The sequence below is a fragment of the Myodes glareolus genome, chromosome 4 (assembly GCF_982192425.1).
Source record: "Myodes glareolus chromosome 4, mMyoGla1.1, whole genome shotgun sequence".
Lineage (NCBI taxonomy): Eukaryota > Metazoa > Chordata > Mammalia > Rodentia > Cricetidae > Myodes > Myodes glareolus.
Window position 1 is genome coordinate 1312491 of NC_142029.1, and position 23388 is coordinate 1335878.

Genomic DNA, 23388 nt, shown 5'->3' on the forward strand with positions numbered 1-23388 from the left:
GTCATCCTGAGGTAAGAAAAGTTCAGGAGACAGGAATTATGTACCTGTATCCCAGATACTTAGGTAAAAGGATTGTGGTTTCAAAGCCACGTAGGGCTACACAGAGAGATCGGGGCTCTAAAACTAAACATACACCACTAACAACACCAAAAATAAACAAAATATAGAAGTATAAAACTCGAACTTTATCTACCTTGTCCGAATCTCTAGACTTTTCCAGAGAACTGATCACGTTTTCAGTAGCAAGCAAGCTTTCCTCCAGTTTCTGTACTTTTGCCATCTGTGGGGAAAGTTTTATCACACACATTTAAAAACAACAAAACAGGCTGATAATTACTTTGCACATCACAGAGTCTGCACTAACAAGAAACAAGGCCTGTGGTTTCTACTAAGTGAGCCCAGCAGCTCTCATTATAACCACCTGGGAGTCAGAAAGAGCTGGTGAGATGGGGAGTAGCTGTCCTCTGAGGTACACAGACAGACAGACCACACCGAGACAGACACAGACACAGACACAGACACAGACACAGACACACACACACACACACACACACACACACACACACACACACACACAAAACGGGGTGCACAGCAATAATAAAGGAAAGTCAAAATTACTAACAGAAATAGATGTCCTACTGCATGCAAAAATCCAAGTGCTTGGAAGGCAGGGCTAGGAGGATAGGAGTTCAGGGAAGATGTGGGTTATAAAGTGCATTTCAGGGTAGCCACAGTGTGACCCTGTCTCAGAAACCAAGGGTGGCCAAGTGTGGTGACACATGCCTTTAATTGCAGCACTCTGTGAGTTGAAGACAAGTTTGGTCTACATAGCTAGTTCCAGGCCAGTCAGGATTACAGAGATGCCCTGCCTCAGAAACAAACAACAAACAAAACAAATAAGGTCTAGGGATGTATCTCAATGGTAGAAGTCTAAGTTTAAACCTTAACAAAAAACAAAACAAAACACCCTAGTCAAAATTTTAATTAGTGATTTCTAACACTGAAAGTGGAAACACTTTCTTCTTTAGAGTTCAGAAATAAAAGCTTACCTGCTGCTCACATTTGGCCATCTCTTTCTGTTTCTCCTGACGCACAGTCTCTAGAACTTTTAAGATTTCTCTAAAGAAAAAAAATTAAGGAAACATGAACTGAGTGTGCATGCCCAGAAGAGATAAATGCCACGCAAATGAAGTCTACTAGGCAAATCCTGGGTTAGAGAGCATATCCCCACGGAGGGCAGAAAGCCGAATGTGTCTGGTAACAACTGTTTAGTAAGGAATTATTTCTGTGTCACAACTCCTTACTTCTCTTCAGTGTTTGGTATTTGATAACCCAAAACACAGGCCACAGTATTTACTGCCACCTGCTGGGACAGAAGGTGAAGTCCATGATCACAGGGATGTCTCATTCATTGTTCCACTCTGTGCAGTCTAGCACCTATGGCACAGGCCTGGCTCACTGGATATGTCTAATGCTAGTTCATCCCTACTATATCCCTACTAGGTGGCATGTTGTGCCTTCACTGTGTATCAGGGCCAAGAATAGTCATAAAGAACACTATAAATAGAAATTGAAAAATAGCTATTCTCCCTAGTGTGATCATGAGATTACTGACAGACTCACTGAAATAGAAAGAAAAAGAACTTGGAGGGAGGGAGAGACCTAATGAGAGTCTAGGGGAAAAAAAGGAAAAGTCACCCCCTACCCCCGAGAAATAAAAGGATAGTCAGAAGCCTGGTGCGGTGTGTATTAATCCCAGCACTCAGGAAGCAGAGGCAGGCAGGTGAATCTCTATGAGTTCCAGGTCATGCATGACTACATAGGGAGACCCTGTCTCAAAAAACCAAAACAAAAAAGCAATCAACCAGCCAACTCACCCCCAAAACAACAAAACAAACAAAAGGATAATTGGTCGTACAGCTCACACTGTGACTTACACACAGATCACCATCAGCTACTTGTGCAGTATCACCTCCAGTTAGCTACAGCCCCAACTGAGAAAAACTCTCCACAGGGTGTCAATAAGAAAACCACAAGCTGAAAGCTGTGCACAGTGGTGCAAGTCTCTATTTCCAGCACATGGGAGACCAGGCAGGAGGACGGCAGGTTTAAGGCCAGCCTATGCTAGACAGTGAGACCCTAAAGTCCCCCAAAGCGAGATAAAGAATGTAGTATTGAACAATATTCTAATCAATGGGAAGAATTAACAGCACTCACTTAGAGCTATTTTCTTTATCTTCTTCAAACTGTAATGATAATTTGTTGTTGCGTTCTTTTTCTGCATCAAAAAGCTCCATCAAATTCTAAAAGACAACCACAGATTAGGCTTGAAGCGGCAGCTATGAGTATCAGGCGGCTAACAAACATCAAGCGCTGTGATTGGTACAGGAAGTTAGAGGACACAGACAGGAACACAGATCCAGAACACAGCCACCAGTTACAACAATGTCCATCACTTACATGCAGATCAGACTTCAAAGTTTCATTTTCTTGTTTGCAGCTTTGGAGTTTTTTGGAAAGTTGGTCAATTTCAAATTTCATTACTTCTTGTAAGTTATCATAGGAATCCTGTAGGCAGGCTTGGCTCTTGAGAAGTTTTTCATTTTCTAATCTTTACCAGCAAGATATTTTGAAACAAAAAGTATGAACATTTGTTTCTATGAGTCAGATTTTCTCAAGTTCAAGTTTTTCTATCAGAAACCATTGACATTAAACAGAGAGCTGTCACGGTCTGGTGTGGAATGTCCTCAGTCCTCATGTGAGCACCACTACACCAGAAGACATGATGGAAAGGGGATGTCAGCCTGAAGCATCTGCTCCATATCCTTGCTCATGTGGCTAACTGGCTGGAGATTTATTAGCTGACAATTGAGGTCCACTTGAGTGTTTCTAGCCAGGCACTAGCTACTTTTAATTTTCATGATTTGTCAAAAATTCAACCCCAGCCATTTATGACAAAGTCTAGCTCTAGGAAGATGTTATAATAGAAACTATGGCTTCTTCCTAACCAAGAGAGTTTATAACCCCAAAGAAGAACTACTTGTTGCTTGTTCAGTTACACCTCCTTACTCCTTTCCCCAACACACTTCATCTTATGCAGCATCCATCAGTCACCCAAAAGAGAACCAATAATCTCATCTCTGAACTATGAAAGGCAATGTCCTGGTTGACACACAGCGAATCAGATGCAGAACCCTCTGCTGTGCACTGAAGGAGGGCAGAAGCAGCACATTACAAAGAGAATGAAGAAGCAGGCCGAGAGGGGACCTGTGCACGTATTCACGGTATAAACAATGCTGACAAGTAGGCAGTGCTGTGCTCTACCACTCAGAAGCATGAGCAGTCACTGAGTGCCGGGGAATCAGCAGTCTGGTAAATGGCTCACTGCAGAAACAGAGACACTCAGAACACCTACATTTTGACCAATATCACTAGGGTAATCACTGCTTTTAATTTAGTACAAAATGCATACATAGCTCGGTAGATTGTTTACATTTCAGATCTAGTTCTAGTCTCACAAATAAATAAAGGAAATTAAGATTTAATGAGATTAGGTCAGACATGGTGGCACATGCCTTTAATACCAGCACTCAGGAAGCAGAATGAGTTCCAGACTAGCCAAAGCTACATAGTGAGAGCTTGTCTCAGAAAAACAAGGACAGCCTGGTCTACAGAGTGAGTTTCAGGACAGCCAGGGTTGTTACAACACAGAGAAACCCTGTCTTGAACAACCTGCCCCTGCCCCCTCCCCCCACAAACTAAATTAAAAAAAATCTCAAAGCCAGTTTGTAATGAAGTCAACTGGATATAAGAAAACACAGTGTACTTGTAATACATTATTAATAAATTACAATGTTACTGGATTATGCAATGTGTGTTGGGCTTATAATACTTCAAGTAGTGTTGAGAACAACAAAGCAGGCACCGTGAACCAACAGAGAACAGGTCTACCTGGTGTTATCCAGCTGAAGCTGAACCTGCACGTGTCTTTCAGAAAGCTGGTTTAGTTCTTTCTCTTGACTCTCTTTGAACGTGCTATACTCCAGTTTCACCACGGAAAGTTCTTTGTCAGCGGAGTGAAGAACGATTCGTAGGTCATGGACCTCACATTTCAAAACTGGAAATCAAAGAAATCCAGGTCTCAACAGGTTCCTTTACCAGTCCCTTGTAAAAAGCAGGCAAATAAATCTGACCTCACCATCGCCAAGACAAGCATCGACAACTGAGCACTAAACACTAAGATCTCACTTTCCTTCCTCACCTTAGTTCATGGCTGCACCTCCATTTCTTTTACCCCAGGCTGGCCTTACTTTTACAGTGTAGCAAGGATAGCCCTGAGCTCCTCACCTTCCTGCTTCCACTTCCTGAGTACTGAAACTACAGGCATGGGGTACCACACCCAGCTGTTCCAACATTGCTGCTCAAACAGAAAAGCTTAACATCTGTTCCTCGTTTTTAGGTCACTTGACATTTTAAGAACTTTTTCTTGTAGACACGCAACAAAACTTTTAATGTAAAAAAAAACTCATATTTAACTATCTGAAGCAGTATACTCTTAGCTGTTGAAAATGCTTAGTAATATACCAGAGCTTTTCAACACTTCTAGTCTCAAAAGGAAACTCCAACTTTAACTAGAGTTACTGAAAACTACCGAAAATATTTTGGAGAAAGGGTGTCATGCATCCCAGGCCAATCTCCAATTTGCAATTTGCTGTGTCCCCAAGGATGACTTTGAACTCCTGAATCTCTTGAATTCACCTACTAAGTCCTGGATTTCCTGGTTTATCTGAAAATGCTTTGATGAAGAGAAAAAGTGAGAAAAGTGGGAGTGACACCCACACCTAGAGGTGTGTATAAACAATTCCCGCTTTACTTTGTCAGCACTGGCACTTCACAGATGTGGCCATCAGTGCTCGGGTGCTTCCCCCTTTAGTTGGAGACAGAGTCTTTCAATGGGCCAGGTTAGCTGCCCAGAGAGCTGAGATCTGCTGTCTTGCCCTCCATCTTGACATCACTGGGATAACAGATGCCCAGCTCTTCATGTGGGTTCTAGGTTCTGAATTCAGGTCCTCAAACTTGTGAGGCAATGGAGCCACCTCCCAGCTCTTAGATAAACTTAAGTAAACACTTGCAACATTTATTTGTGAGTAATCTTGAAGAAAGTTATGTCTTATAACCTATTTTATTTATTATACCTTTACCATGAAAATTCAAGATAAATTATCTAACAACAAAATAAGCAACCCCTTAGAATAGAAAAAAAAGTTCATTTAAATGATCAAAAAAAGATACTGAGCTAGTGCCTCACTGCCCAGACTTACAGTCGTTCTTAGTGTGGGTATCCTGAAGCTGTTTTTCAAGGTCATTCAATTGTGTAAGATAGTCTTGTTGCTGTTTGGTCCAATCACTTCTTTCTGATGAAAAGAGCTTTGGGAAAAAAGTGAATATCCTGGAAAAGTATGCTAAAGCTGGATTTAAGGTATTTAATGTTTAGCTTTAAAGTCAATGACAAAACAAGGTGAACGATAATGAAATGACCAACACAATCCAAGATCAGCATAAGATGTGGACAGACCCGTTCTGATGTCTTTAAACAAACCGTCCACTTGTATACTTTACTAAGCAGTACAAAACTCAGACAATGAATGTCTGTCTCTCTAGCAGAGAGGTTCAGAAAGTAAGGGAATTTTTACCTGGCAGTGTTGTTTTGGAGGGCAAATGGGGTCTGAATAAATATAAATTTACTAAGGAAAAATGAAAAGAACTCCAAAGGTGAGGAGGCTGCACTCCGACCCTCACCTCCTGCATTTGTGTAGAGTGGTGCTCCAGTTTGTCAACAGTCTGCTGAAGCTTCAGGTTTTTATGCTCTTCTTCGTCCAGCTTGACTTGAAGAGCGCTCAGCTGCTCCTGCACCAATACACTTCAGTCACCAAAAAGGCCTTTCATAGAATTTAAAAAACTATTAACTTTATAAAAGTTTTAGGGACAGGTGTTTTGCGTGAATGTACATCTGAGTATCAAGTGCGTGCCCAGGGCCCATGGGTGCAGAAGAGGGAGCTGGAGCAGCCGCAGCTCGAATATCAGGAAGCTGCAGGGTGGGTGCTGGGAATTGACCCTAGGTCCTCTAAAAAGCAGCCTAACTGCTGAGAGAACTCTCCTGCCCTATTTCTTTTTGATTAAAGAAACAAGAAACCAAAGCAAAATAAACTCAAACCCTTACAGAAGCAAACACAGCAAAGGACTGCTGGAGACAGAGATCTTCACCGGCTACTGATTATACCTGCTTCAAAATTACGTTGCAATGATCAAAATGGTAAACTCAAACACAAAGAAAAGTAGCTAATATTCAACCCTGAATTAAATTACAGAGCCCTAGCTAGCTATGCAGAGTATGCATTTAATCACAGTACCAGGGAGAGGCAGTCAGATCTCTGAATTCAAGGTCAGTCTGAACAGAGAAACCATGTCTTGAACCCCCCAAAATATATAAACAATAAACAAACAAATAAATAAAAGCGTTGGATAGATGGCTTGGTTGGTAATTATATATGTATACTATATATATATATATATATGTATATAAAATGTATGAATGAAATAAATTATAAAGGCCTCTACATAACTTTTTAAACTTCAGACTTAATCAATGAGCCCCCTAGAGACTTTTTTAATAATTCTTTTATGAAAACCAATTTATTTTAATTTTATGTGAATTGGTGTTTTGCTTACATGTATGTCTAAGAGAGGACATAAGGTTCCAGAACTGAAATAACAGTGACCTGCCATATGGGTGCTGGGAACAGAGTCCAGGTAGGCTGGAAGAGAAGTCAGTGCTCTTACCCACTGAGCCATCTCTCCAGCCCCCCTCTAGAGTCTTTTAAGAAGCTTCCTCGGGCTTATTTCATCACAAAGGCCTCTGTGGCCTGTAACAGGAAAAAACAAAATTCAGATTTGGGATATCTATTTCAAGTTTTCCTGGACAAAGGGGTGAAATTTAATTAACAAACTAGTAGGATCCCAACATAATCGTGTCTCACATTATTTCAAGTACATTAAAACCTCCCTAAAATCTGATCTATATAACAATTTGTCCAAGAATAAGAAATAAGCTGAGCCGTGATGGCGCACACCTTTAATCCCAGCACTCTAGAGGCAGAGGCAGGTGGATCTCTGTGAGTCTGAGGCCAGCCTGATCTAAAGAACAAGTTCCAGGACAGGCTCCAAAGCTACAGATAAATCCTGTCTTGAAAAACCAAAAAGAAAAAGAAGGGAAAAATAAATAAATAAAAAAGAACTAAAAAAAAAAAAATCAGAACAGAAAGTTTTATATATGCAAACACAAAAATTAAAAGGAATTGTTGGGCAGTGGTAGTGCACACTTTTTAATCCCAGCACTCAAGAGGCAGAGGCAGGTGGATCTCTGTGTGTTTGAGGACAGCCTGGCCTACAGAGCTAGTTCCAGGACAGTCAGGACTGCTATGTATGGAAACCTATCTCGAAAAGCAAAACAAAAAATTATAGGGACTTTATTTAAATGAACATTCAGTTAATTTTTCCTAAAATTAAAGTATTACCTGCGCAGTCCGAAGCTCCTCAGAAATGGCCTCCAAAGCTTGTTCACTCATCTCAGGCGGCACTGGCTCATTTAATATATCGTTGTCTGAACTGCTGGAGTTCTGTGTGCACAGGAAGCCGAAGTTCCCCACCTCAGGGCTTGATTTTGTGGCCAATTTTGAATAGTGTGAATAAGCCTTCGTTGGAGTGGTAATTGTCTGCAAAACAATCATTGTGGAAAGAATCATTAATATGAAGGAAAATATCTAGAGATTTTATGAATAGAAAAAAATTAAAGTTTTATTCATCAATTTATCAAAAAAGATGCATTCTTGAAGCACTGGGTAGAAATGACCAAATGGAAATAAACCCATCAGTCAATATAGTTGCATGCAAATAAAGTTCAAAAAATGGAACTTGAAGCTGGGCATGGTTATGTATGACTGTAATATCAGGATTTGTGGTGCTTGCCTCTGCATCCTACTAAGGGCCTGCGCTGCCATGCCTGGCCTAAGACACATCTTTGAGTGTTACAAAAAGCAAATTAAATTGCAAAGCTGGGCATGGTGGCACATGCCTGTAAGACAGTAGTTACTCATAGGGGTAGAGACAGGAGAATCAAAAGTTCAAGGCCAACCTAGGTTACAGAGTGAGTTTGAAGACAGCCTAAGCTATCATGAGATCCTGCCTCAAAAAGAACAAAAATAGAACGAAAGAAAGAAAGGCAGACAAGGAGAGAGAGAGAGAAAGGTGCAGATGTTAGGAAACAAGTCTAAAGTCGAATTTGATCTCAAATGTTTTATTCCTCCTCCTTGACCTTGTCACTAGAGTCTAACATTGGGGTGTTCTGCAATCTGTGTTTAGAAATAACCTTTATTAATAAAAGAGACGAGTCTAGTTTAAACAGAAGCATCAATTACTCACCTTAAGTGTTTCAGCATGAATTCTATTCAACTGGGAAACTTCCTGGCGCTTGCAGGCTTTCGTTGCTTCCAAAAGGTTTTCAAGATTGAGGTTTGCTTTTTGTAAAGACTGAAGCTCAGATTCCAGTTCCACCTGCTTTTTCCTAATAGATGTTGTTAAGACTTATTAGTTCCTTCAGATAATCAATAATGTCAAACCTTTCTTTTTAATTTTTTTTTTTTTTTTTTTTGAGACAGGGTTTCTCTATATAACAGTCCTGGCTGTCCTGGAACTACTCTGTAGACCAGGCTGGCCTCGAACTCACTGAGATCCACCTGCCTCTGCCTCCCGAGTGCTGGGATTAAAGGCGTGCGCCACCCCTGCCCAGTGACAAACATCTTTAAGTACATTGCAGTCTATGCTCTCGTAGGTCTCACGTTCATGTCAGGATACTGTTACTTTCACAATTAACACTTTACTTTTCTATATTTTAGGCTAGGATTACCTTTGGTTATAGTATCAACATAGTTTATCCTTTTATATAATGTGAATCAAATAAAGAGTATTAATAAATCTATAATTTCTAAAAGGAATGTCAATTTCGTGTGTAGCTGTGATTTAAATTTGGTAATGAGATGAATGTACTCTAAAGTTCAGCTGACACTCCAGGTGAGCACTGCTCAAAACACTTGCACGACCATCAACACACAGCAAAGAGCTACCAGAAAACGTACTTCTTCAAATTAGTTGCTAAAAGTTTCATATGTAAAGTATCATGCCAAATTATTGGTTATTAATAGAAAGTATTAAGAAAACGGGGGATGAGCGTGTGTGCTTGCACTTTACCGGGTTAGCTCTTTGAACTCTTCATATTCTTGCTTTGAGTTATTTAGCTCTGTCTGAATTTGCAGGAGCTGTGCTTTTAACTTCTCCGTGTTTACGAAGAAAGTTGGTTCTTTCAGTGCTTTGGGAGAAAATCCTTGCAGACCTGCTAAGAAGGAAACCACTTCAGTCTTTGAAAGACAGAAAATAAGAAAACATTTTTCTACAGTCTCTTCCAGGTCTGCTTTGAGGCACAAGGATAAACAAGAAATGGATTGGAAGGTGTGTCCTAGAAATGTGAGAACTCAGATGTAAGCAGGAGGCACAGGATGCGGCAGTGTACCCACAGGGGCACTACAAGTTAAGTCCAAGATTCAGAAACCACAGGACGGAGAAGTGTAATGAAGGCGACAAGCTATTCCCTAGGACAAAGGGCTAACAGTGACTAAAGAAAAACATGTTCGTGCAGACAGAGAAACACAGCACAGCTGAGCTTGTAAGAAACGGTGCTGCTGGCCACTGTGAACAGGCAATGATTTAGAAGAGAAAATGGTAACAAGGATAATCCTTACTTTGCATATAAAATCTTGAGTTTCTCCACATGCAAATAATTGTGAATCTTCTTTGACTAAGTTATAGCTGAGTAACAAAAGACTTAGACAAGGGAAATGTAAAAAGCAAGATGAAAAAAACCAAACCAAACAAGCAAAGGAGCTGGGCAGCAGGAGCACACACATTTAAACCCAGCACTCAGACACAGAGGAAGGCAGATCTCTGAGTTCAAGGCTAGCCTGATCTATAGAGTGTGTTCCAGGACAGCTACAGACACACAGAGAAACCCTGTCTCAAAAAGTCTACAGTAGATAAAGAGACAGATGATAGAGAGATAAAATGAAAAGCAAGAGAAGCGATTGGGGATAGAGCTCCATCAGTGGCATTTTTTTTCTTTTTGGTTTGTTTTCTGTGGTGGGAGTGGGTCTTACTTCATAGCCCAGGTTAGCCTAGAACTTACTATCCCCTAGCCTCAGTCTCCTGAGTGCTTGGATTCCAGGTGTGTATCACCTGCACACTCTGCTATAAATCTTCTTTCCTCTTTCTCTGTCTTTGTGTGTGTGAGCCATGTGCAGACCAGAAATCAGCCTCAAGTGTTTTCCCTCAGGAGCCATCCACCTTTTCTTCTTCTAAAAGGTGGTCTCTAAATGGCTTAGCAGTTTCCCTAATAGGCTAGGCTGGCTAACCAGAGAATCCCAGTTCTCTCCTCATGTTAATACAGCAAACACCTTACTGACATTATCTTTCCAGTCCCATAGATTCTTCAGTTGTTTTTTTAAATCCTATGTGCATGTGTGTTTTTCTTGTATGTGTGTCTGTGCACCACATGTATGTCTGGTGTCCATGGAAGTCAGAAGAGAGCATCAGATTCTCTGTAAGAATGAAGGCTAAGGGCTGAAGAAATGGCTCAGTGGTTAAGAGCACTGACTGCTCTTCCAGAGGACCTGGGTTCAATTCTTAGCACCCACATGGCAGCTCACAACTGTCTGAAGATCCAGTTCCAGGGGATCTGACACCTTCATACCAATGCACATGAAATAAAGATAAATAAATCATAAAAAAAAAATTAAAAAAAAAAAAAAGAATGAAGGCTAAGCTCCCACATGGGTACGTGGAATTGAACTTGGGTCCTTTGGAAGAGCAGCCAGTGCTCCAGCCACTGAAGTCCCTGCTCCATAGCCCCTTCTCACATCACTTCTTACCTTTGTCATTTTTCTCTTTGCTAGACACTTCAGAAAAAGCCTTTTCTAGTCTTGCAATAGACTGGGCATCTATTTCGTGGGCTCTTTTCACAGGCTCTAATAATTTCAGTCTTCTATTCTCTTCCCTGAGGGAATGATTTTCCATAGCATACTTTGCAACTCTGGGGTGGTGCTCCACCTGTGACATTGAGAAATTACACACATCATGTGTTCACAAAATGATCTAAAGAACTTGTCTCTCTAAAAGCCATTCATAGCCTAGCATGCGAAAGGCTCTGGGTTGATCTCCAACACAGAAAAATCAATAAATAAAAAGAGTAAGGGGGTAGAGAGATGTCTCAGCAGTTAAAAACACTGACTGCTTTTTCAGAGGACCTGGGTTTAACTTACAGTACCCACATGGCTGTAATTCCAGTTCCAAGATAGGCAACACCCTCTGCTGGCTTCCTCGGGAACCATGGAAGCACATAGTACACAGACATATATGCAAGCAAAACACCCATACACATAAAATACAATAAATACATTTTTAAAAAGAGGGGGGGAGAATATGGAAAATTCATGTCTATTAAGATTAAATTGCCTTCCAAAATACATTAACTAGCAAAGTGCAGGAAAGCATATAAAAAATGGAAGTAAAAATATTTATCCATTGATTGGACATGGATTAAATATATTGGACACAAAAAATTTATTTTGGTTTTCAAACTGGGTGCCTCATGAAACTCATCCTCTCTAGAGAAAAGAAGACCCCTGAAAGGCTCAGCTCCGCGGAGGCTGGGGTAATGACAGGGCACAAGGCACTGCCTTTCCTTCTGTCTTCAGCTGCAAACTTGGAAAAGGGAGAGGAAATTATGCAGCTCCCATTGCCTGTCAAATGCACTGCATTAAAGAACGAGCTGCTGGTGAAGACTTCATGCGTGCCTTGGAGCTCCTCCCTAGAAATGTGGCCAGGGCTTGCACTCACTTGTTCTCGCAGAGTCTGGATCTCGTCCCGCAGCTCCGACAACAGACGGTCCTGCTCCTCAGGCAGGAAGCGCCCCCGGGCCTCCTTCTGCAGCCTCTCCAGACGCATTATCTGGTCCTCGCGGAACTTCACGATCATTTTATTAGACTGAATAAACTTTTCCTTTTTGAGGGTGAGGTCTTCTAGTTGGGTAATTTTTTCTGCCAGAGACTGAAAAAAATTCATGATTCAACTAAACATGAAAATTAATTTAGTTTTCCTATTCTCATGAACCCAGCAGAGAGCACCAACTCCAAACTCAAAGGCAAGAAGCCTTTTCCTTCGCATCTGGTGCTATGCACGTCACTCCCTGAAATAATGAAAACCAACCACAACAGCAAAGTCCAAAATGTCCCGAATCTCTTTCTTTCTCTTTCCTACCTTCTTTTCCTGCTCAGATTTCTTAAAGAACAGCATTGCTTCCAGGAAATGTTCTATGTAGTTAGTCTTCTCTTTGTCTAAAAAGGGAAAATAAGAAACATGTTCATTTGTCAAAACTAAGTATTTCTGCCAACTCTCACTGGTGACCAGTTTCATGCTAACTCTCTCAGCAAACAGGCTGTTCTACAAAGAAAACACGTTTCTCTTTGTTTACTTAGCACAAATACATGTGCTGAAAGAAATGAAAGTGGGTTGTTTTAAAAACTGTCGCCTGGGTTGGCCTTGAACTCCTGGCAATCCTGCCTTAGCCTCTCAAATGCTGGAATTATAGGCATGAGCCACCAGAGTTTGCTTAGAGATGAGTCTATAAGGAACCTGGAGGAGAACCACGTGTGTCTCTAGCCTAATGCAAACTCTTATTTATTTATTGTCTTTGTCTGTAGCTCTGTAGTAGGGGCTGGCCTAAAACTCATTCTGTAACCTAGGCTAGTCTAAATCTAATCATCCTGCCTCAGCTCCCTGAGATCTGGGAATCAGATGCACAGACTATGCTTATATTCTTATACCAATGCATACTCTATATTCTTATACCAACACATGCTCTATATTACACCAATGCATGCTCTATATTATTACACCAATGCATACTCTATATTCTTATACCAACGCATACTCTATATTCTTATACCAACGCATACTCTATATTCTTATACCAACACATGCTCTATATTATTACACCAATGCATACTCTATATTGTTATACCAACGCATACTCTATATTATTATTATACCAACGCATACTCTATATTATTACACCAATGCATACTCTATATTATTATACTAATGCATGCTCTTTATTTTTTGCTTTCTGGTTTTGTCTTATAAAGTACTGAAAATCAAGCCTAGGGCCTCACACACGCCTAGAAAGTGTTCTACTCTCAAAACATATTCCCAGCCCCAGATATTTTTTCTTACAGTTTAATAGATCTCAACTTAATTCTACTAGCTATTATTTTTGGTTGTAATGTCTTTTTTGTTTTTTTCAAGACAGGGTCTCTCTGTGCGGTTTTGGCTGTGCTGGAACCCAGAGATCTGCCTGCCTCTGCCTCCTGAGTGCTGGGATTAAAGGAGGGTACCACCACCACCTGGCCACTACTAGCTATTCTTTAAAGAAACATTTCCTGTTCCAATCAATAGACGTATGTTGTATATGCTCAGACAGAATCTTGGGAGTAATCGAATGAAATCAGTTAAACAGGAAAAATAATTCAGTTTTCCTAAATTCTCATAATCTAAGCGCATCTCTTTCCAGTACTTATTAGGGATGAATTACTCAAAATCATTGATTCCCCTTCTTACTGGACCTCACAAAACATCTAGTTCAAAGAACTATCCTCCTACATGGGTAAAATATGGAGGAGAGTATGTGAGAAAATCAGGAAAGCCTCACTATACTTTGACCACCTATCTAACAGCAGAAGTTCTTGGCCTAACATTCCCATCAAGTCTTTCCCAGGATAAGGGCAATGAGCTCATCCTACCTCTGGTCAATAAGCTTTCTGGTATGATCTGCCCAGCAGTAAACTGAGAAAGCTGTTCCTTGAGCCTCTTCACTTCAGCTTGCAGCTGGCTGACATTTCCTTGGGTGTCTTCATTCACCACAGCCTGGACAAAAATTAGCAAAGCACTGAAAGACCATGTTTCAAGTTGTACAATCCTGTTTATTTGTTCAGTATGAGTTGGAGTTAGGAAGACCAAAAAAAACTGCACATCTGTCTTGCCAACAGTCAAATGGTATGTTAAAATGGGAAGTTCTGTATGTGTGTGTGTGTGTGTGTGTGTGTGTGTGTGTATACATGTGTATGTGTGTGTGTGTATATGTGTGTGTGTGTGTGTGTGTGTGTGTGTGTGTGTGTATAAAAAACAGTCAGAGCCCAAGGAGCACAGCTGGGCTCTCCTCCTCTTGCCAGCCACTCCTCTCCAGGCTCCCAGTGACCCTGTCAGTCTCATCAGTCCTCGGCCATCTTAGGCCGGTCACCTTCGGATTTGAATGTATTGCCCTGACTTAAGAACCCTGCCTTCCCTTTTAAACAACAGAATCAAATATCTCAGCAGCCTTTGGTGACAGAATCTGGCCTAGAAGGGCATGATCAGCAACAGAACTAACTGAGCAGAATCTGCCCTCTCCAGAGCGAGCTACTGTTTCTAAGCTGGCATGGAACTAGGAATGGGGTTGGCTTCACAGTCCGCTCCTGTCCGACCACCTTTCAGTGTCACTTTCACTTCCTTACAGTAAAGTCCTGCTTTAAATGACCTCTGAAAGGTCAAAACCAGTTACAGTTAAATGTCATCCCCGTGGTGACTAAATGGCGTCTTCAACTTCTTAAAGAAGTCTTGCTTATGACAACCTCTAAAAAAGTTATAGAAAAAATAAATTAAAAAAAAAAAAGCTACCAGCAAATGCATCACTCTGGTGTGGGATGTCAGTCGTGGGGAGGTCACATGTGTGGGACAGGGACAAATACAGAATTGTTCTGTGCTTTCTGTTCAGTTCTACTGTAAATCTAAAGCTTCTTCAAAAGTAAAGTGTATTGCCAGGCAGTTGTGGCCCACACCGTTAGTCCCAGCACTCAGGAGGTAGGGCGGATGGATCTCTGAGTTTGAGGCCAGCCAGGTCTACAGAGTGAGTTCCAGGACAGACGTGGCTGTTACACAGAGAAACCCTGTCTTAAAAACCAACCAAACAAACATAGTAAATCTTATTAATTAGATAAAATTTTTAAAAAAATTGACAAAACTGAAGGATAATAACAAATGCCACCAGCTAACTGCCAGACAGACCAGAGGCCTAGCTATGAAACACTCAACTATTTCAGCAAGGAAAACCACCCTGTAACAGCCCAAATCCCGAGTTCTTGTATTAAGCTCACCCTGCCCACCTGGAGAGACGGAAACATTGCATCATTAAACCAGCTCCAGCCACCTTAGCACTTCCCACTGACAGGCTGAAGAGGACTCACCATTGGGAGCAACTACTACAAAGCTGCTGGTCTTGTTGTTCATGCTTAGAAGTCATTTCCAAATGCTTCTGATTCATATAGCCAGCCTCATTATGAGGCATTATGACATCACTATTGTATCAGTGACATCATAACTACAATCATTAACACGGTTCTACTCTGATAAGACTTCTGGTAAGCCAAGACAGAGTCAGGAAGTTCTGCTGATGTTTTCTCTTCATATTGCTCACATTCACATTAAACGGGATGATGCCCAAAGAAATAAAGTAAAAGACAAGACCTGTGCTCTTCTCACTTTCCCAGGGGAAGGAGTACAGGTCTGCTTCCCTCTGCTAGATGACCTGGGGGTGTGATGCCCAATTATCTCCTTGGAAAAGGAGGGAATTAAACATACCAATTCATGGCACAGATATTTTGTCTGAAACCAAAGGAGTGTTCAACTCTCCAAAATAATTAGGTATCTCATTGGTCTTTTGACAGTTTGTACTAAGTATTGGTAAAGCACTATCCACAGACAAGATATGGACTGTTGTATCTTTGTGTGCCAAGCTGTGGTGGGACACAGCAACCACCATGTTTACATACTATCTGTTTAAGGCTGCTTCCTTACTGCAAAGGCAGAGCTGAGTAGTTGGTACAAGCAAAAGAAGTTTATCACCTTGTAGTTTACAAGAAAAGCTTCCTGACTGAGGAGTATACCAATATTAAAAGACTTTTTTTTTTTCAGTTTTACGTGCATTGTTGTTTTGTCTGCATGGATGTCTGGGTGAGAGTGTCAGATCTTGGAGTTAAGACAGTTTTGAGCTGCCATGTGGGTACTGGGAATTGAATCTCTTTACAAGAACAGCCAGTATTCTTAACCATTGAGCCATCACTAAAGACACTCTTGTATGTATGTGTGTGTGTGTGTGTGTGTGTGTGTGCATGTGTATACAAGAATATGTGAAGATGTACACAACTTAAAAGGCAAATGTCATTATTATCATACATTACTCTTTGCTACCACATACATCACACATGGGCACGGGGCAGGCACATGCATGCAAACCCGTGTGCATGCACCATCACATGCACCAACTCTGCTAGCATGGATTAGGCTAATTACTCTCTCCATCCCAACAACAAAAGGAAAACTGCATCAAGAAAAAAGGAAAAGAAGGGAGGGAAGGAAGAAGAGCAAACTTGTACAACCAAGATGAACTTCTATAGAAGTAAGATTAGTGGTAACATTGGGTAATCACAAAAAGGTATATGCAAATATTTTTCTAATTTACTTGATATATTAAATACTCCAGTAATTTACCTTGTTTTTAATCAGCTTGGCCCTTTGAGCAAAATTAAGTGTTGACAGTGTTTCCCCAAAACACCTGGATCCTGGATGAACATTTGCAATTATGGATGTTTTGGCATTACCACCAAGCGAATCCTGTTTAACGACATCAATGGTATATGTTTTAGATTGTAAATCCTAAGGTCTTTTTCAAAAAATAATAAAGACTAAGAAAATCTCTCCCATCAGTTCCACTGGGCATAATGCTAGTGGCAGGAGTCAGTGATCGGCTTTACCCGAAGTAAGAAGGTAAGTTTGGAGTCTCTGTAGCAGACATGCCTCTGTTTTCCATTGCCCACGTCAACAAGTGCAGTGATGACCTGGCCCAGGCAGCTCAGCGATCGGTTTATGTTACCTGCCTCCTGAGGAAGTAGGGGAAAAGCAAAAATACAGGTGCAATGTCACTCTTCAGCGTTCTGCGCTAATATCTAAGTAGCAAGGCGACAACCTGGGGTGGAAAAGCAAAAGAGGGGAAAAGAAAAAACTTCTAAACTAAAACAATATGCTCAACTATCCCTGTTTCCTAGTTCATGTACACTGTAACTGCAGAAGGCTACAATTTATAAATGCACTAGACTTGGGATTTGAATTTTTATTTCTCCCAGCGAATAAAATGTGATAAAACATTCTCTCATTACTTTTCCGCAGCAGTGAGCTGCAGCTCCAGACCACATGAGACATTGCTGAGTTGGCATGTTTAGAAGGTTAGATTTGTTGAATATACTTCTAATTTAGGATGTGTCATCTTAACCAAGTTTCTTTGGAGGTAATATCACTATAAATCTAGAAGTACCTCTATAAACATGTTCCTTTCTTGACACGAGCCTTTTGCTGACTGCAAGCTCAGTAGGCTCAGATTCCTTAGATTCCATTCCTAAACAACATCACACTCACAATACTCGTCACACTGAATTTCTGTCCCACTGCCACACAGCTCTGGCTGGGTATGTTCCCACCCCAAAGATTACAGATGACTGCTTTCCCCAATTCTGGCCATAAAGACTTAAAAATGGATCTAAGTGGTTATAAAACAAGCTTTCTACATAAAGCTACCTACGCATTTGCTCTAAACTTTTAAAATGTTTTCCAGGGTTTAAAAGGCGGAGCATGAACTTGGCCTGGCACTCCTGGTCCTGATGACCTGGGCTCTCTTGCTCTATAGTTGATCTATTCACTGATACACACTGAAATACCCAATGCACATTTACTCTGCAAGGCCCAGCAAACCTCGTGTTCCCCGCTCCCCCTCCTCAAACAGAACCCTGGTTTCTGAGACAACGACCCAGAAGCCACTTCTTTTCCAGATGTCCTCCCAGGAGTCACTCACACCATCCTTCTCCTGCCCCCTTCTGGCCAGAAGCAGTCACTGTTGTCCTGACGACCTGTCCTATCTCATTTCAGTTTACTGTCACGACCTCATAAAACCGTTGCTCCTGTGAGCAGGGACAATTCTTATTTCTTCTGAGGTCTTCACTATACTTTGTGTGGGACTGCTTTTTAGTAAGAATTCACAGTTAAATATGAAGGTTGTCCTTTCATTCCCACCTTCAACCTCATCCCTTCTGCATGGGTATCTTTCTGTCTCTCAGACCCTGCTAAGTCCACCAGGTTGAGGAGGGAGGTCCGAATGTTCACAGTTTCACTGCTTTTCTCCATTGATTCTATTGTGATTGTAAAGACTGCATGAGACCTAGAGGATTCTCTGTTCATGGATGTCGACGCTACACGCCTGTTCCTCCATCCTCTAGATAAGACCTAGGGAAGAAGGAAAATATATTACCGAAGACGAACTGAAAATATAAAATAAGCACTTAATAATCTCTCTTTGTAATATGAAAAATAATAACATATAGGTCATTATCCACATTCACAACACAGTAATTTCCTTTTGGAACAGGAGTGGGAACACTCACAGACTTTGCACAGTTATCTAGTTTTGTCAGAATTCATATTATCACAAGTTCTAAGTAGCATATACTTAACACGAAGATCGGTAGGAGAGCTGTAGGAATGGTGAGAAGGCTACTGCCCATCACCATTGTACATTATATATTATACACACACACACATACACATGACTCTATATATGTGTATTTATATAATACATGTTTATATATATATAAACACTGTATACATACATATATATATATAAACATTAACACAGTACTTGGCATAAAATACAATAAATGCAAGTTCTTAAAAAATATTAAGAAAAAGTATAAAACTGAAATTATTTGTAGCTTTAATAGTTCTTCAACAGTACTTTATGTTCCCTTCTCATAGAATTAAATAAAAATAAATATATTTAATATTAGGTTAGCTGTATATTGGCAGAGCTTTAAAAAAAGATGCCTTGCCTTTAATCCCAGTACTCAGGAAGCAGAGGCAGATGGATCTCTGTGAGTTAAGAGGTCAGCCTACAGAGTGAGGAAGGACAGTCAGGGCAATTACACAGAGAAACCCTGTCTCAAAAAAAAAAACAAAGCAAAACAAACAAACAAAAAAGATATCTCTCAAACACAGGACAGATCCCAAAAGCAATAAAAGCACATTTGCTTGAATACTTAACTCTTAAAAAAAAAATTACAGTTGACTTTTTTATGTTAACTTTAAAAATTAGACATACAGGCCCAGAACCAGGGTTAAGTGTGGGCCCAGGGCTACAGGATCTCCACAACACATCCAGGAAGAGTGGTAATACACAGATTAATAGAAATGGGTTAATTTAAGGTGTAAGCATTAGTTAATAAGAAGCCTGAGCTAATAGGCCAGCCAAACAGTATTGTAATTAATATAGTTTCTGTGTTATTATTTGGGTCTGCGCGGCCGGGAAACGAAAGAACAGTCTCCGACTACACATTCTTTTCCCTTTACTTCTCAGAAGAGTTTGTGCTATGCCCTTATGAAATTCAATTCTTGATTCTTTGAAGATGAGGGCACTTTCAAGATATGTACTGCCTAAGCATCAAGCACGTCCTCGTCAGGGCAGGGTACCTGATAGGCCTCAGCAGCCGAGGTCACCACCTGCTCCACGGCACCGACCACAAAGACGCCCTTCTTTATGTGCTCCCTCAAGTACAGTCCAGCTGAGGCCGAGTCCAGCAGGTCATAGATCTGCTCATTGTAGACCTCAATAAAGGAGCACTTACACAGGAACGTCTTCCCAGTGCCAGCCTGAGGAATAAAAGCTCAATCAGCACATGCTTCACACGTTCACCCTCAGTTTCCATGAGCTACCACAGGTATGTTTTCCTATTGTCCTTTATACAAAGTAAAACATTGAGAGCTAAGTGAAAATAATCTGGAAAACTAATTTCAAAACAATAGTTAACTTTTAAGCATCATCACTGCAGTCCCAGAAGTCCAGTTTGGAGAGGTAGCATGGAGCCTGCTCGTGGACACGGGAACTGAGCAGCTCAAATGGGTTTCCACTGTCTTCCATAGTGAACTTCCTCCTAGTTTTGTCTACTAACATGTATTTATTGTGCTTGTATGTATAGGCATGTACGTGTAGATCAGAGGACAACTTCTGGTCCCAGGGACCAAACTTGAGCCATTAGGCTTGGTGACAACTGTCTTTCGCTGGACCACATCATCAGCCCCAGATAAAGTTTTACTTGAAGTAAGATTTATGTTCTTTAAAAGACTGAAATTAATTCATCCTGAAAAATTTTGGGGTTGGAGAGATGGCTCAGTAACCGGTTAAAAGCACTTGCAGCTCTTATATAATACTTAGGCTTGACCCAACATGATCTTCTGGCCTCAGGCACCAGGCTTGCCTGTGGTACACAAGACATACATACCAACAAGACATATGATATTCATAAAAATAATTTTTTAAAAAATGTAACCATAGAAACACACGGTGTTAAAATTAATTATTTTACTGTCATGCAATTTATATGTTTAATTGCAATGTTAGGGATATTTTTGCAAATAAATAAATAGTAAATCAATGCTACTTACCAATTTCCTTGGTACACAAATATACAAAGTACTCAATACCAAGGATTCTTAACTCTGGAATCTACCAAGCTAAGTAAGTGCAACCATGAGAATGGTCCAACCTAGGAACCAATGAGAAGGAAAAGATGATATTCTCAGATGATGGAGTTCTAATCCATAAAGAACAAGATGACAGTGAGGTGAAAGCAAGTACTGCCAATAAAGGAGGATGGGTCCACCATTAATGTAAATCATGAGGACTTACACACACCTTTAAGCCTGGATATGGCTAGATGATGGGACTTTTAGTGTATCTTGAGTTATTAGTTGCTTTATGACTGCTGTGATAAAACACCCAAACCAAGACAGCTTACAGAAGTTAGAGCTTCCACGGGGACAGCGTCCTTGACAGCAGGAAGAAGGGAGCTGTGAGGAACAACTGGCAGAGGAACCAGAAGCTAAGGGCTCAAATCTCAAAACACAAGCAAGAAGTAGAGAGAGTGAACTTGAAATGGTGTTGAGACTTTCTTCAAATCCCACTTCCAATGACATACTCCTTAACAAGGTCCTACTTCCTCAGACTCCCAAAAAGCGCAACCAAGTAGAGACCAAGAATTTAAATGCTTGAGACTATGGGGGGTATTTCTCAATTAAATCACAGCACTTTATTTTCCTTGATTGAGATCTGCTATACACTTTTCTCCCATAAAAAGCTCTAAGAGCGCCAGAAGCAATCAGTTCTTTTGTGTATGCTGTCAATCAGGCTAGCCTTGAACACTCTACATTGATTAGGATGGCTTTGAACTTCTGATGACCTTGAAATTCTGATCTTCCTGCTTCTACCTCCAGAATGATGGGATTACAGGTGTCCACCAATGCACTCAGCTTTTCCAGTGTTGGGAATCAAACCCAGGGCCTACTGCATTCTAGGCAAGCTCTCTATCCACATTTTATTTTTTCATTCCAATTTTTTTGTTTTTAAATTATTGGTATGGGTGCTTTGCCTACATGTATGTCTGTGCACCATGTGTATGCCCGGTACCCACAGAGGCTAGAAGAAGGCATCAGATCCCCTGGAGTTACAGAGCTGTGAACTGCCATGTGGATGCTGGGAATTGAATGCGGGTCCTCTAGAAGACCAGCCAGTGGCTCTTTATGGCTGAGCTATCTCTCCAGCCTCCCAACATTTAATTTTTACAGTAAGCTTTACCTTTTCTTTTTCACGATCAATTAAGGAAAACAAATATTCAAAACTTCGTGGGATTACTCCTCTCAGATTATGCGAAAAATTATCAGAGTCTGATGGTCCTGAGAAAAAAGAATAAAACAAAGGCAATATCAAAAATTGGTTTATACAGAAATAAAATGATACTCAGTATAATCAACTTCCTAGTTCTGGTTCAAGCAAGTTACATTTACATCTGTGACAGACTAAATAATAAAACTGCCCCTTAGTGAGACTGAAGGGAAGGCCCACAGTAGTCACCAATCAATTCTAAAAATTGTGTGATCTATCCCCATGCTAAGCCTCACATCTTCCAAGTGTCAGGGACTGAGTGGCTGTACTCTGTTGACTCTATTTAAACAGGTGACCTTTGTGTTCACAGACTGATTGGTGGCTTGAATGATAATTGTCCCCATAGGCACCTACATTTGCTGGATTTGCAGTTAGTGGAACTGTTTGAAAAGGATTAGGAGGTGTGGCCTTATTGGAGGAGCTGTGTTACTGGTGATAGGCTTTGAAGTTTCAAAAGCTCACACCACTATTAGTTAACTAACTCTCTAGGCCTCCTGCTTCTGGATCAGACATGAGCTCTCAGCTACTGTCTGCCTGCTGCCATGTTCCTCGCCATGATAGTCATGGACTCACCTTCTTAAACTGTAAGTTGTGATTAATGCTTTTTCTGTAAGTTGCCTTGGTCATGATGTCCTGTCACAGCTAGAGAAAAGAAACTAAGACGCAGACTGTTCTGTTCTCTAAGCCACAAACCCACACTGTGTCCTAAGTTTCATAATTTTCAACTACAAAATAGGGGTAATGATGTCAATAACCAGAGAGCTGTTAAAAGATTTGAGAGTTTGCAAATAAATTACAGTTGGACATTGAGCACATTAGTGCTAAAAGTTAGGATTTGCTATCAGACAGATGTGTAAGAGCTGTAAGGTATACTAGCTTAAGTTTGTGATGTGGTATTTATGCTTTGATGGACCTCAACAGCTCCTAGCTGACAAGTTCTGTATCCCTTGTTACTTCCTAAGTGATTAAGGATAAACTTATCCTTTCCTCAAGAATTTCTGCCTGTGTCCCTGACTCCTGAAGCAGCCACAGGACAGTTTAGAGCAACAAAGGAGAAAGACTATTTACAGCAAATCCACTCAAAATTGCATGATGCTAATGAAGCAACGTTTAGAAAGCTCTTTCATAGCAACAGGATGAGGGACTGGAGGCCTGCGGTACCACAGGCTCAGGTCCTCACCACTGAAGGTAAAATTGATCACCAATTAATGCTTTACAGTCATTCCCAAAACAATTTTCACCCCCCACGCTCCCAAAACTCCAGAGGGCTGGAGAAATGGTTGGCAGCTTGCTCCTTGTCCTGGCTAGATTTTGTCACCTCAACACAAGTGAGGTCACCTCAGAGGAGGCAACCTCAATTGAGCCTTAAGCCTACA

At 40.9% G+C, this 23388-nt stretch overlaps 1 protein-coding gene across 2 annotated transcripts in view; it reads right to left on the reverse strand.

Moving 5' to 3' along the window:
- Kif15 (kinesin family member 15) overlaps positions 1-23388 on the reverse strand; it is a 56845-nt gene that overhangs the window by 15783 nt on the left and 17674 nt on the right. Inside the window, exons 6-24 of one of the 2 annotated variants that reach the window (XM_048423294.3) lie at positions 21926-22023; positions 19765-19944; positions 18316-18525; positions 17007-17132; positions 16744-16866; positions 13962-14085; positions 12421-12497; positions 12001-12210; positions 11034-11211; positions 9304-9445; positions 8479-8620; positions 7575-7772; positions 5800-5907; positions 5322-5427; positions 3952-4117; positions 2461-2611; positions 2218-2303; positions 1050-1119; positions 194-280 (exon numbers count right to left, since the gene is read on the reverse strand). In XM_048423294.3, the coding sequence (XP_048279251.3) occupies positions 194-280; positions 1050-1119; positions 2218-2303; positions 2461-2611; positions 3952-4117; positions 5322-5427; positions 5800-5907; positions 7575-7772; positions 8479-8620; positions 9304-9445; positions 11034-11211; positions 12001-12210; positions 12421-12497; positions 13962-14085; positions 16744-16866; positions 17007-17132; positions 18316-18525; positions 19765-19944; positions 21926-22023 (2582 nt within the window). Of the gene's footprint in view, positions 1-193; positions 281-1049; positions 1120-2217; positions 2304-2460; positions 2612-3951; positions 4118-5321; positions 5428-5799; positions 5908-7574; positions 7773-8478; positions 8621-9303; positions 9449-11033; positions 11212-12000; positions 12211-12420; positions 12498-13961; positions 14086-16743; positions 16867-17006; positions 17133-18315; positions 18526-19764; positions 19945-21925; positions 22024-23388 lie in introns of both variants that reach the window. The other variant, XM_048423293.3, reaches the window with a different exon arrangement.